General features: G+C 54.7%; 1 protein-coding gene across 1 annotated transcript in view; it reads left to right on the forward strand.

Moving 5' to 3' along the window:
* Positions 1-8,803: 8,803 nt before the first annotated feature.
* TNFRSF1B (TNF receptor superfamily member 1B) overlaps positions 8,804-13,958 on the forward strand; it is a 40,871-nt gene continuing 35,716 nt past the window's right edge. Inside the window, exon 1 of the mRNA XM_003274258.3 lies at positions 8,804-9,016. Coding sequence (XP_003274306.2) covers positions 8,939-9,016 — 78 coding nt within the window. The 5' untranslated portion in view covers positions 8,804-8,938. The remainder of the gene's footprint in view (positions 9,017-13,958) is intronic.

A 13,958-nucleotide genomic window follows, 5' to 3' on the forward strand; every position in this document is an offset into this window, starting at 1 on the left:
CAGGGGCGGCGGGGAAACTGAGGCCAGAGTTCATAGAATATCTGGTGGAAGGGCAGCTGTTGCTTATGTTTGAGACTTTGTCTAGAGAATTTTGGTCCACAAATGGCCCCAGCTGCTACTAGGAGAGACCAGTGAGATGGGGAGGCTTTGGTGGGGTGGGGTTTTGGAAAGTGGGGGTTGGGGAAGGGGGACAGAGAGTGGGTTTGGAGGGGTTACGGGTTGGGAGTTAGAGGTGGAGAGACCAGGATCCTGGAAAGGGTAACACTCACTTAGCAGGGCCACGATGAGGCTGAAAGAATTGAAAAGAATTGAAAGGGAGAATTGAAAGCCCTTTGAAAATACAAAGGGCTGTAAAAGGAAACCCAGTGACAAGATCAAACGCCCTTGCTGCAGATGTGGGGATTGGACTCTCACACGCTGCTGGCAGGAGTGTCCAGGGGTGCAGCCCCCTGAGAGAGGAATTTGGCAGGGCCCGGTGAAAATGAAAACATGCAAACCCACGGCCTGCCGCTGCCCAGCAGTTCTACTTTCCAGGTTTAAGACCTTGAGAAACATTCAACCTTGGGCCCCGAGAGACAGTTGCAGGAACGCACATCTCAGTGTGTGCAGCAGAGCCAAAGTACAAACACCCCAAAGGCCCGTTCCAGGGGAGTGGGGCAGCAAGGTGTGAGACAGGCACCGGGCAGGCCCAGCACCGAGTAGCAGCAGCAGCAGGTAGAAACAATAAGCGGATCTGAACTCATCAATATGGAAAGTTCTCAGAAACACAGCCGAGGGGAAAAAAGCAAGGGGCAGGACGGTGCACCTGGTGTTTCATCGTTTGTGTAGATGTAGACGTGTGTATATAGAATAACACTCTACATTGGTGTGTGGAAGCAGAAAACAGACTGGAGAGAAACACCACAAACCCAGAGGAATTGCTCTTTTGGGGGCTGAATCAAGGGGACTACAACTTTGGCTGGGTGTCAAGGACTTCCATTTGAATTATAAAAGTATTTGAAGCAAAAAATAATCAACATATGTTTACTGAGAGCCTACTATTTTTTTTTAAAATATCTAATTGAAGGCCGGGTGAGGTGGCTCACGCCTGTAATCTCAGCACTTTGGGAGGCCGAGGCGGGCGGATCACGAGGTCAGGAGTTCGAAACCAGCCTGACCAACATGGTGAAACCCCGTCTCTACTAAAAATACAAAAAATTAGCCAGGCGTGGTGGCGCGTGCCTGTAATCCCAGCTACTCAGGAGGCTGAGGCAGGAGAATGGCTTGAACCTGGCAGGCGGAGGTTGCAGTGAACCAAGATCGCACCATTGCGCTCCAGCCTGGGCGACAGAGCGAGACTCAGTCTCAAAAAAAAAAAAAATTGTCCAGGCATGGTGGCACATGCCTGTAATCTCAGCTACTTGGGAGGCTGAGGCATGAGAATCACTTGAACCCAGGAGGCAGAGGTTGCAGTGAGCTGAGATCACACCACTGCACTCCAGCCTGGGCAACGGACTGGGACTGCATCTCAAAAAAAAAAAAAAAAAAAAAAAATATATATATATATATATATACACACACACACATTATATATATATATATATACACACACACACTATATATATATATATTTGATATCTGTGCAGCTTCTTAGGTGCTAGGGACCCAGCAGAGAGCAAAACAGACAAGGTCCCTGCCTTCATGGGAGAAACAGATGATAAACAGATCCAAAGAGAAATTATAACAACTGCTATTAAGAAAAGTAAAGCAGCTATTTTGGTGGGGGGGGGGCGGGGGCGGGGTGCCAGGGATGCCTCTCTGAGGATGTGGCTTTTGAGCAGAGACTGATAAGGGGAAGTGAGTCATGCAGGTATCTGGAGGAAAGGTGATCCAGGCAGAGGGAACTGCCAGTGCGAAGGCCTCAAGGTGGGAGAATGCTTTGTGTGTTCCAGCAAGGGTGGCCAGGCCAGAGGGGTCAGGGAGGAGTGAGGGCAACGCTGGCTGTTACCACTGGTCAGTTCTGGGTAGTGGAATATGGATTTTTTTATATGATGCTTTAATTTTTTTAATTTCTAAAAAAAAAAATCTAAACAAAGATAATGTAGGGTTACAAAGGTTACTGCTGGGAGGCTGGGTGCAGTGGGGCCTGTAATCCCAGCACTTTCGGAGGCCTAGGTGGGTGGATCGCTTGAGCTCAGGAGTTTGAGACCAGCCTGGGCAACATAGTGAAACCCTTCTTTACTATTAAAAATAATAAGACAAAGTGTAACTAGAATACAACTTAAAAAAAAAAAATAAGGCTGGGCATGGTGGCTCATGCCTATAATCCCAGCACTTTGGGAGGCTACTGAAGCGGGTGGATCACTTTTGAGCTCAGGAGTTTGAGACCAGCCTGGCCAACGTGGTGAAACCCCATCTCTGCTAAAAAAAAAATGCAAAAAATTAGCCAGGCATGGTGGTGGGTACCTGTAATCCCAGCTACTTGGGAGGCTGAGGCAGGAGAATCACTTGAAGCCGGGAGAGGCGGAGGTTGCAGTGAGCCAAGATCAAGCCATTTCACTCCAGCCTGGGGGAAAGATCGAAACTCTGTCTCAAAAAAAAAAAAAAAAAAAAAAAGGCTGGGCATGGTGGCTCACACCTATAATCCTAGCACTTTGGAAGGCAGAAGTGGGAGGATCATTTGAGCCTAGGAATTCGAAAACAGCCTGGGTAACATGGCGAAAACCCGTCTCTACAAAAAATACAACATTAGCTAGGCATGGTGGCATGTGCCTGTGGTCCCACCTACTCAGGAGGCTGAGGTGGGAAGATCACTTGAGACCAGGAGGTTGAGGCTGCAGCGAGCTGTGATTGCGCCACTGCACTCCAACCTGGGTGGCAGAGTGAGACCCTGTCTCAAAAAAAAAAAAAAAGTTACTGCTGCGTGTAAAATACAGCAGCGTGGTTTGCAGCAGGATGAAAAGGAGAATTTCCCGTCAGGAAAAGGCCCTGCATAAAGGGCAAACTGTGCACCCCCTACCTGGGCAATCATTCCCACAGGTCAGGCAAGACCTGCCTTGTGCCGATAAAGGCAGGGGTTTGGAGTCAAGCCTAGCCCTGCTGTGCCCCACCGCACACATCTGGTGTACCCACCGCACACATCTGCACCCCACTGCACACAACTTCAGGACAAGAGGGACACTTGGTCTAATCCAGAGATGGCAAAGGCCAGGTGTTTGTGCTGAGGCCAGCCCCTTCCCGCCCAGGGCACACAGGGCTGCTCCATCCTGCATCCTTTCCTGCAGAGCGCAGGCTCAGAGTCCTTCTCAACACAGAGCCCTAGGCAGCCATCACGAAGTGGAGCTGCATATAGGGTGAAACCAGCCTGCCTCCCCTGAAATCCAACTCCTCATGTTACAGATGAGGACGCTGAAGCCCAGAGAGGGGTAGGCACTGGCCCAAGGTCACACAGGAAGGGGGCTAGAATGGGGATTCCTGAGTCTTAGCTGGTCCCGTTTGCTGGGTTTAGAAACCAAGGGTCTTCTCCAGAACGTCTGGGGCTGATTCTGGGGTTGAGTCCTGGGAAGAGGCCACTCAGAATAGGGAGGTTTTAGTGAAGCAAGGGGAGGAGGAGGCCTGGAGGTTCTCTTGGCTTCCTTCCCCAAATTGCCTGTGGTCCTCTTTGAGTACTGGGAGAGAGGGGGAGATGCACCCCTAGGCCCTCCTCTTCTTTGGAAGGAGTTGGGGACAGGAGCCGGTGTTTCTCAGTGCCCCCAGCCCACAGCATGGTATGGCCAGCTCAGCCCAAGATGTGGCCCCAGGGAAGGGAGGAGGACCGGTGGGAGGGCCAGATGAAGCAGGCAGTTGTAGGGCTGTGGCTAACACCAAATGCTGCTTCCTGTTCGTGATTTTAGGACATGAGTCATCAAGGGGCTGGCCCCGCACATTCAGGGCGCTGAGATAAGCAGGACAGAGGGACAAGAAAAGGTTACTTGCCCTGGCTGTGGGCCAGCCTTGGTAGGGAAGGAGTAGGGTTCCCGCTGTCCAAGCAACCCTGTAAGATAGATTCCCAATGGGACCCTGAGGCCAGGTCAGAAGGAGTTGGCTTTGTGGCTGGCTCTGAAAGCTCACTCCAAAAAGAATATTGCATGGAGACCTCCCCATGGTGGAAAAAGCCCCTCCCAGCACAACCACAGCTCAGCCTTCCAAACCGCCCTCAGCCACACACAGCACCTGCTGCACCTCAGCCCTCTGCACGGTTTCTCAGCAGGTGCCCCTCAGTCACCGAGGGGTCCATTAAAAAGCCAGATCTTTAGGCTCTCAACAGACATGGACGTGGGGCCCAGGACTCTGCATGTTTCACAAGCCTTCCGGATGATTCTTATGCTGGTTGAAGCTGGAAAGCCACTCCTCCAAAAGATCCACTAGAATGCCCGGTACACAGTAGGTGTTCAATCACTGTCAGTGGACAGACCGGCTGTCCTCGCACGCGTGGCCTGCCCTCGGCCCTGCCTTCTTCCACCCTCGCTTGTAGGAGCGCGGTCATCCACCTACTGGGGTGGGAGATGGCAGGGGACCTCTGAGGGCTGTAGACTGAGCTGGGAAGTGAGGAGAGGCTCCAGGGAGCATCCGGCCAAGAGTTCAGATTCTGCACATGCAGCCCCTGAGTTGGGGACCTGAGGGCCACAGTTCTATCTCTGCTTGAAGTCAGTGTTGTCAACAAGGAGCAAATGGGGACTTTTCTGCACTGTAGGGCTGGGAGTCTACCAGATGCATGACTTGGGAGTCTGGGTTGGGTATGTAGGGCCTGGGAGTGATTGGGCTGGACTGGGTTCCTGAGCCTTGACCCGGACATCCATGTACCCATTCATGCATTCATTCATTCTCTCAAGTCTTCATCCCTTCATCGCCTCCTGCGTACCTTTCATCCTGTATTTGGTCCTTATTCACTTCAACTTTATCAAGCCCCTCCTGTTAGGTATCTCCTGGGCTAGAACATACAGGAGATGCACAAGAAGGGGCTCAATCAAGGGAAATAGAGGGGACCAAGAGCAAGTCCCCCTACCCTCGGGTATCACACGGTTCAGCAGTGTGAGAGCTCCGTGCTGGGAAGAGCCCCTTGGCTATGGGGAGGCCACCAAACCAGGTTTGAACCCGCTGTACCCCGTATTAGCTGGATAAGCATACCATAAAGCTTGCCCCCCACCCGGTGCAAGACAAAGTGTGTAAGTCATCTTTCCATAACCGCTAGTATCACAATTACTAAGAGAGGCAGGGGCCATGTAAGCAACTAACACCGAGTAAGTGTTATGCTAATAGTCTGTAGACACACCATGTTATCCTGCCCAGCTTGCTGGCGTGTGGTCAAGGGTGGTTTCACAGAAGAGCGCTAGTGGGGCTGTGACTGGAAGGACAAGTAGGTGATCACCAAACAAACAGAGAAGAAGAGACACCTCAGGCAGAGGAACGTGCATGGACAAAAGCATGGAGGTGGGAACTCAGGGTTGCCCCGAATGCCCAGGGAGTTAGCGTGTAGAGCTGGGGTTCGTGGTGGGGCTGTGCCCGGTGGGCCAGCTGGGGCAGGACATGAAGGCCTCCTCTGTCTTGTGGAGGAGGCTGAAATCAGTTCTAAAGGCCATGGGGAGCCATGGGCTAGGTTGCTTCTCAACCCCGGCGTTCTGGACGTTTTGGGCTGGATAATTCTCTGTGGATGAGGCTGTCCTGCGCGTTGTGGGATGTTTGGCAGAATCCTGGCCTCTACCTACGAGATGCCAGCAGCACCTCTCCCTGCCCCCTGCAGCTGTGACCACCCAAAATGTCTCCAGACTTTGCCAAATGTGCTGGGGTGGGAGAGGGGGTAAAATGATCTCTGGGTTGAGAAATCCTGGGCTAGGAGAGTGGTATGAGTGGATTATGCTTTGCAGGGCTGGGCCTGACCACTCCATGGAGAGGCAGATTCGGGGACAGAGACTGAAGGCCAGAGCCTCGTTGGGAGGCCCAGAGCATCATGGGTGGGAGATAGAGCCAGGGCTGGGCTGTGGGGCAGAAGGAGAGAGGCCAGGCCCTCCACGCTGCCTCTGCTGTCACCGAGTTTTACCAGATTCCCCAGTGGCAGGTACAATATGGTGAGTGTCAAGATCAATCCCCCCCCCGCACTGAAGAAAAAGTCCCAGACCACGTGTGCAGCTCATGTGGGAGAGAAACTGGTTCAGCCAGAACTGGCCATCGCCACCCCCAGCCTAAACAAGATGTGGGGTTGGAGAAGCCGAGAGAGAGGATTTTGGGGAAGGAGGGATTGATCCCAATTGATCCATCGGGCTGAGTGCCCCCTGCTGCCCTTTGGAGAGGAGAGGGCACTTCCTCTTACCTTGGGCCAAGCAGGAGGGGATGCGAGGGACCCATCTGGGAGCTTCATATCCCAGGAGTTTAAGGACCATAACACAGATGGGAGATTCTTGTCTATTTTGTCCACTGCTGAGTCCCCAGCACTCCGGGGCTAGCACACAGTAGGTGCTTAATAAAGGAGCCTGTGGCTGGATGGACCTGAGCCAGCATTGCTGGAGCGAGCCAGGGTGCACGGAGAGTTAGCTGGGCTGCTATAGGTGCGCAGCAAATGGCAGGGCAACCATGGACCCCAGCGAGGAGGCCAGCCTGACCATCTCCATCCCAAAGTGCTTCCTAGTAGGGGAGGCGGCCTCAGCAGGAGAAGCCAGGAGGGCACCATCCTGTAGGAGCTGAAGCGGGGGTGGTGAATTGTGGCCAGGAGGAGGTGCAGGCATTTCTGGTGCTGGGGAGCTGTGGCCAGTGGAGTCAGTAAGAAGGTCTCCAAGAAACCTGCTCTAGAGCCCCAGAGAGAATGAGCTGGAAACTGTCCCCAAAGCCCCCAATGCCAGATGGGTGACAACTTTGGCTGCCATGGAACACTGTGCCCTTTCCTTCCCAAACCCTCACCCCTGGGCCTGACCCTGGAGTCAAGAACTGCACTTGGCAGAGTTCAGAGAGAAGTCGCCTGCTCTCAAGCCTGGGTCGGCCTGGAGAAGGGGAGAAGCCCCGTGTTGCATAGAGATTAAGCTTGAATTCGCTCTCAGGATGGGACCTAAGCCTGGGAGGATCCCCACCTTCAGGAGGTGATGGTGCCATTCACTGGGATAGGGAAACTGGCAGGGGGAGCCGGTTGTTGAGGGGTGGGGGTGCGGGGAGTCTGTTGGACCCATTAATCTTGAGGTGTGTGTGGGACAACTAGAGAGAACTATTGTCCCCTGCTTCCACCAGGTGACATCTCCCTCCTGCCTTCGGCTTTATTTTAGGGATCAGGGAGTCCTTGGAGCTGCTCCCAGGCAATTCTTGTAAGGGCCAGGAGCGCTCTGCATGCCTGTCCAGCGGCTCTGCCGAGTTAAGTCTGTGGGTCATACCAGCCACACCCTCAGTGTGGTCCATGTCACAGAAACATGTGGGAACCAGGTGATTTCCCAGCCTCCTGGTCAGGAGGTGGGGTTTTCCATCCCCAGGGAGTCACTTCCCAGTTTCTCACTCGGCACTCAGCTCCGAGAAGCACCATCCTTGCAGGCTCCACTGTGGGGCTGGTGGCCCAGAGCAAGGGTCTCTGTACCTCTTCAGGCAGCCTGCAGTGAGAAGACGGGGAACAGAATAGCCTCCTGCCACCCAGCCCACCCCAACCCTTAGAAATGCCCTATGTGCTGGGGGCTCGGACCCCCGTAATCCAGGGCTGGAGGAATGTGCTCTGGCCCCGCAGGGCTGGCCCCGTATTAGGGCTGGCACTCAAAGTGGGGATGGGGGGACAGATTGCAGCTGGAATGGGTGCTTGGTCATGATGTAAATCCTGGGGAAGCCAGCTGTCCTGGGCCTGGTCTCAGCAGCCCCTCAGGGCCCTGCCGCTTCCCTGGTGACATTCTCTCCCAGCCTCTGTTCATCTGCCCACTGCCTGGGCAGGAGACTTGAGCAGGGAAGTGCAGAGTCTTCTCACTGTGAGAAGGGCTGGATGCATGTTTAAGGATAAGTGAACACATGAAGAGTAGTAACAACAGCCAAGATTTATAAACGCCTATTGTTATGTATGTAGATACTTACTTAAGTATATATAAGGTACAGACTGCATTGTGTATATTACATATCTTTAAATTTTTAGAATAGTCCTATGAGGTCAGTTCAGAGATCCAGACCCAGGTGATCTGGCTCTAGAGTCTAAACAGGCCAGGTGCAGTGGCTCACACCTATAATCCCAGCACCTTGGGAGGCCAGAGGCGGGAAGATCACTTGAGGGTGGGAAGAGCACTTGAGCTCAGGAGTTCGAGACCAGCCTGGGCAACATGGCAAAACCCCGTCTCTACAAAGAAATCAGCCCAGCATGGTGGCCCGAGCCTGTAGTCCCAGCTACTCGGGAGGCTGAGGTGGGAGGATCGCTTGAGCCCAGGAGTTGGAGGCTGCAGTGAGCTATGGGTGAAAGAGTGAGGCCTTGTCTCTAAAAAAATTAAAAAATAAGAATTAAATATATTTAAAATAGAGTCTAAATGAGTGAATGATCTAGAATTCTCTTGATTCCCCTAAAGCAGATGTCAGCTTTGGGGGATGTTTTTCCAAATTAGTGCATCACCCTCACGGGACAGGGAAGCCTGTGGGAGCTGGGAGGGCAGGTGGAGGCCGGTCAGGTGGAGATGGTGATTCGAAGAGGAGGGGACGATAGGAGGAGGTTGAGGGGGAGTGACGCTGGAGGTATCGGCCCAGCGATGCTGGGGTGGTCCGGTCGGAGGCCCAGCAGCGGCTGGGGAGGGGCGTGGAGGAGGCGAGTCCAAGGCCGGCTGGGCCCGCCCCGCCCCGCCCCGCCCCGCCGCCTGGCCTCTGGCCCGCTGGGGCGCGGGCTTTCGCTTTCAGTCGCGGGCTCGCGAGCGCGGCGGAGCCTGGAGAGAAGGCGCTGGGCTGCGAGGGCGCGAGGGCAGGGGGCAGCCGGACCCCGCCCGCACCCATGGCGCCCGTCGCCGTCTGGGCCGCGCTGGCCGTCGGACTGGAGCTCTGGGCCGCGGGGCACGCCTTGCCCGCCCAGGTGGGTGACTCGCGCGGCCCACGGGGGACAGCCGCCCCGCATGCCCACCCGGCTGGTGCGCAGCCTTCGGGTGCCCGGGCCGCGCTCTCCCGGGGCGCTGTCACGGGTTGGGAGGCTGGGAGTCCCAGTCGCCGCCCCCCATCCGCATCAGACACGCGCGCCTCTGGGGACCCGCCGGGGACCCCGGGCCCGGCACACGTGCGCTCGGGGCACAGCTCTGGCCCCCGAAGCCCCTCTTACCCGCGTCGTGACAGGGGCGCACCCTGGTTCCTTCGCGAGCGCAGACCGGGGCGTTTGGGGCTGAGCAGCGGGCCCTGGGCAGACCCCCGCTAGACCGGGGACCCCTCTTCCCTCACCCCGGCGACTGCCGCGGCAGCCCTTCCCTCCCACGCGGTGGAGAAGGGGCTGCGCCTGGGCGCTGCCCCATTGCCCACGCCAGGCACCCTCTTCAAAAGACTTCCTCATCCTCTGGGCGACGGTTTTCCGATTTCTTAGAAATACCAGGGTCCTGTGTCTGAAGAGCAGGACCAGGTGTGTGTCAGGTCCACTGAGGGCACAGCTGGAGGGCGAGCTGCCTGTCTGCTTCCTCCCAATGCGTCCGGGGGCTACTGCAGAGTCTGTTTTTGGCGGCCTCTGGGGGCAGGGGAAGCGAGGGAGGTCTGGGCTGGTAATCGAGCAAAGCAAATGAAGTCTCCAGGGGCTGCAGGAAAATGGAGACAGCAGAAACCCTAGGGCTCCTGTTCAATATGAACATCACTCCCACAAAAGCAACGGGCGTACAAGGGACTGTGCACCCTTTGCCTTTTTTTGACTGTCTCCTGGTCTGGTAACATAGGATAACCCCATTTTTTTTTTACTGTCTCCATGGTTTGGTAAGATAAGATAACCCATTTTTCAGAGAAGGAAAACTGAGGCTCAGAGAACTTGTATTTCATGGAAGGGCCTGGGGGGAACTCTTCCTACAAAGGGGGCCTCTCCTGCCTTTGGCCCCTGTGCCCTGAGGCTGCGGGGAAGGTGGGCGTTCATCCTTCCTCAGAGCTGCCCGTGATGGACACATGGCCCATCTGCGCCCATCTGACATCTTGACCGAGGAGGAAGGTGGGAGGTGGCACTGGCTTCTGGGGTGACATAAGGTGACTTGTTGATCTGATGCCAGAGAGTCCAGTTCTTGTGGCTGGAAGATGGGGGCTGTCAGACTAGAATTGACTCACCCACAGTGGGCGTCAGGAGTGGGTCATGGAGAACTGCCCCAGAGTAAGTCCTGGGTGGCCTTTGGGTCAGGAGAGTCCCCACTCTAGAGCCGAGTGTGAATGGGGACGACCGTGGTCCCCAGCTTGACTTTGGGGTCATGCCATAGACTCTGGCCTCAGAGGGGCTCTTCCTGCTGCTGAGCCTGGGCCTGCCTGGGTGAACTCTGGGGTCGTGTGAGCCCCTGGATGGGAGAGGGGTGGCAGGCACAGGGCTCAGCAGGACACCAGGCTGCAGTCCTGGAGTAGCTGGAGGAGGTTCCCTCCCACTTCCTTCCCCTCCTGACCGGCTCCTGTGGCAGCTCAGATTCCCTCCTCCCTCATCCCTGCTTCCCGCCGCCCCACCTGGACTATTGCCACAGCCTTGTAGCTGGTCTCCGGGCCCTGGCCCCTCTCCCGCTGATCCTTGGCAGAGAGACCCTTCTCAAGCATGAGGCACCTCTCTGTTTGCCTGGGGAGCCTCCTGTGGCTCCCAATGGTCGAGGCAGAAACTCCCCTGGAGATCCCAGGCCAGAGTAAGGTACCTGAGCTCTTCCCCGTGCCTCCCTGCACATGTGCTCCCCCGCCTCTGTAGAACTGATGATGGTCATTGTGTGTGTCATTGTGCAAAAAGCATTGTCCGTGCCGTCCCCTCTCCAACGGACACTCCTTACCCCTATCCTTCAAGGCCTTCTGCAAATGCCATTCTCTCCAGGAAAGCCTTTCCTCATTCTCAGTTGGATTTGATCTTCTCTTCGAACTCCCAGGCCCTTTCATTCCCTTTGAGGACAGATTGCATTCTGCTTTTTAATCTAGTTGTGTTTTATCCCCCTCAGTGGATGGAAGGTGTCTTGAGGGCCAGAACCGTGGGTTCCTCCTCCTTCTCATCAGTAGCATCACCATAGCTCCTGATTTCTGAACATCCACTAAGCACCAGGCACTGGGCTAGGTACTTTGTCACAATATTTCACTGAAACCTCCCTTACAGCAACTCCCAAGAGGTGGGTGGTGCCGTTTGTCTTTAGAGATGTGGAAACTGAGGCGTTTCCCAGGATCACAGAGCTGGGCGCTGGGGAGCTGGGGGTGGGATTTGAATGCAGGTCTGCCTGATTCCCAAGCTCCTTCCACTGCACCCTCCCGGTGCCCGTATCTGCACTCGTGCTCCCAGCCAGGCCCTCACACACAGTGGGTTCTCAGGATGGAAGTCAACTGAGCTGCAGAAGGAGCCCCTAGGAGACCTGAGCTAGCAATGGACACTCACTGCCGACTCACTGCCAGCAGAGCTTTTGCCCCGTTTAAAAGTCTTATTTGCCAGCTGGTATGGAAAACATCATTCATTCATTTAGCCATTTATTCATTTGTCAAATAAATGCCAGTAAAGCTGGCAGTAGGTGAGTGCTTGGTGCCCTCTGGTGGGGATGAGCAGGGTCTGGGCTGTCTCGGGAAGAGGATGAGGGGTCTCTGCCTGATGGGCCTGGCCCATCTACCCCTGGAAGTCTTGGTGCTGAGGTGCTACTGTTTGCCTCCTCATCACCCAGGGCCTGGGGCCAGTTTGGGTTAGGGGAGAGGTTGGGGGCTCCCAGGCTGGACATCAAAGAGGAGTTGGGTGATCTGGGGTACCTGCTGGCCCTGGGGGCTCTTCCCTCCTTCCACCACGTCTCTGTCTCTTTGCCCTCTGTCTGAAATCCCAGTGGGGAGCCTGTGTGTTGACTGAGGGTGTGGTCTGTTGGTCAGGCACCTCTTCAGAGGGCAATGCGTAGGTGGCCAGGCACCCTGAGGCAGGGCCATTCATTCATTCATTCCCCAAAGTTCATGGACACACCTACTCCAAGCCCAGCCTAGTGCCTGGCTCTGGGGACCTCAAGATGACTCCAGCTCCAACCCTCTAGGAGCTATACTACCAATAGGTCACAGACCTCACAGACCTGGGCTCTGTCCCAACTGCCCTTATGAGCTTAGCTGAGCTAGTAAGCCTATGTCCTCATCTGTTGATGTGGAAAGTATTCCCTGCCTGGCCTTTGTCACAGAGCCATGGGTGTGAAAGGCTGAGAACCTGCCGGGCATTCTTACGTCTGAGGTGACCCCGTCATCCTGGCGCCTGGCACAGTGGCTCCCCGTAGCACTGTCCCTCCCCAGGGCTGGGTGACGCTTTATGGTCCTTACTATGCAATGTTCCCTGGAGGAGTAGCAGCGACGGTTGTGCGTGGGAAGGGGAAGAGTTTTGCTGGAGCCATGGCATGTATTTTACACCTGACTCTGCACCAACTCACTTCTTACTCTTTTTTTGAGATGGAGTCTTGCTCTGTTGCTCAGGCTGGAGTGCAGTGGCGACATCTCGGCTCACTGCAGCCTCCATCTGCCTCTTGGGTTCAAACAATTCTCCTGCCTCAGCCTCCAGAGTAGCTGGGACTACAGGCATGTACCACCATGTCCAACTAATTTATTTTATTTTTTTTAATTTTTAGTGGAGTCAGAGTTTCACCATATTGCCCAGGATGGTCTTGGACCCCTGACCTCAAGTGATCCTCCTGCCTCAGCCTCCCAAAGTGCTGGGATTACAAGCATGTGCCACTGTGTCTGGCCCGTTCTCACTTCTTCGTCTTTTTTTTTATTTAATTTTTTTTATTGAGATAGAGTCTTACTCTGTCGCCCAGGCTGGAGTGCAGTGGCCCAATCTCTGCTCACTGCAACCTCCACCTCCTGGGTTCAAGCAATTTTCCTACCTTAGCCTCCCAAGTAGCTGGGATTACAGGTGTGTGCCACCATGCCCGGCTAATTTCTTCTTTTTTTCTTTTTCTTTTTTTTTTTTTAGTAGAGACCGGGTTTTGCCATGTTGGCCAGGCTGGTCTCGAACTCCTGAACTCAAGTGATCCACCTGCCTCGGCCTCTTGAAGTGCTGGGATTACAGGCGTGAGCCATCCCACCTGGCCCCATTCTTACTTTTAAGCCACGCTTTTCTGTCCTCAGATGTGCTGCACACACACCTGCCCCAGGGCCTTTGCACTTGCTTTCCCCCCTCGCCTCCAGTACTCCTCCTGCTGACGTCTCTTGATCTCCTTCCCTCGCTTCCTTCTGCTGAAGTAGACAATCCTGCCTGTAGATGCTCCCTGCCAGGCACTCGCACTCCCTGACCTGCTTTGTATTCCTGTATAATGCTCTTGACCTATTCTATTTCTTTCACTTTTATTATGCCTTCCTACAAGATTGTAAGTACCGTGAGGACAGGGACTCATTCACCACTGTAGACTCTAGCCTAGAATAGGATTTTTCAATCAGTGCCCTTGACTTTAATTCTTTGTTGTGGGGCTGTCCCGTGAGCTGTAGGATGTTTAGCGGCATCCCTGGCCTCTACTTATTGGGTGGCAGTAGCACCACCCTCCCTTGTGACAAAAATGACTCCAGATATTGCTAAGTGTCCTTTGGGGTTGGGGGATTGCCCCCGATTGAGAACCCCTGGCTTAGGACAGTGCTTGGCACATAGTAAGTGTTCAAAAAATATTCATCTGACCTTGACCTTGATAATGGCCCTGTTTTACAGATGAGGAGACGGGGGTTTGAAAAGTCAGTGGTGGCAGGGTGGGGTTCTGTTTGCCTCCATCTCTTAGGATATTTTCCTGGGCTCCTCTTCCCATTGAATGGTGTCTGCTGAGGTTAGGGATCCTCTCCCCAGATTGCTCACCCCCTCGACATCCCTCGTGTAGTGAGGGAAGGGGCCA

This window comes from Nomascus leucogenys, chromosome 24 (genome assembly GCF_006542625.1).
Source record: "Nomascus leucogenys isolate Asia chromosome 24, Asia_NLE_v1, whole genome shotgun sequence".
Taxonomy (NCBI): domain Eukaryota; kingdom Metazoa; phylum Chordata; class Mammalia; order Primates; family Hylobatidae; genus Nomascus; species Nomascus leucogenys.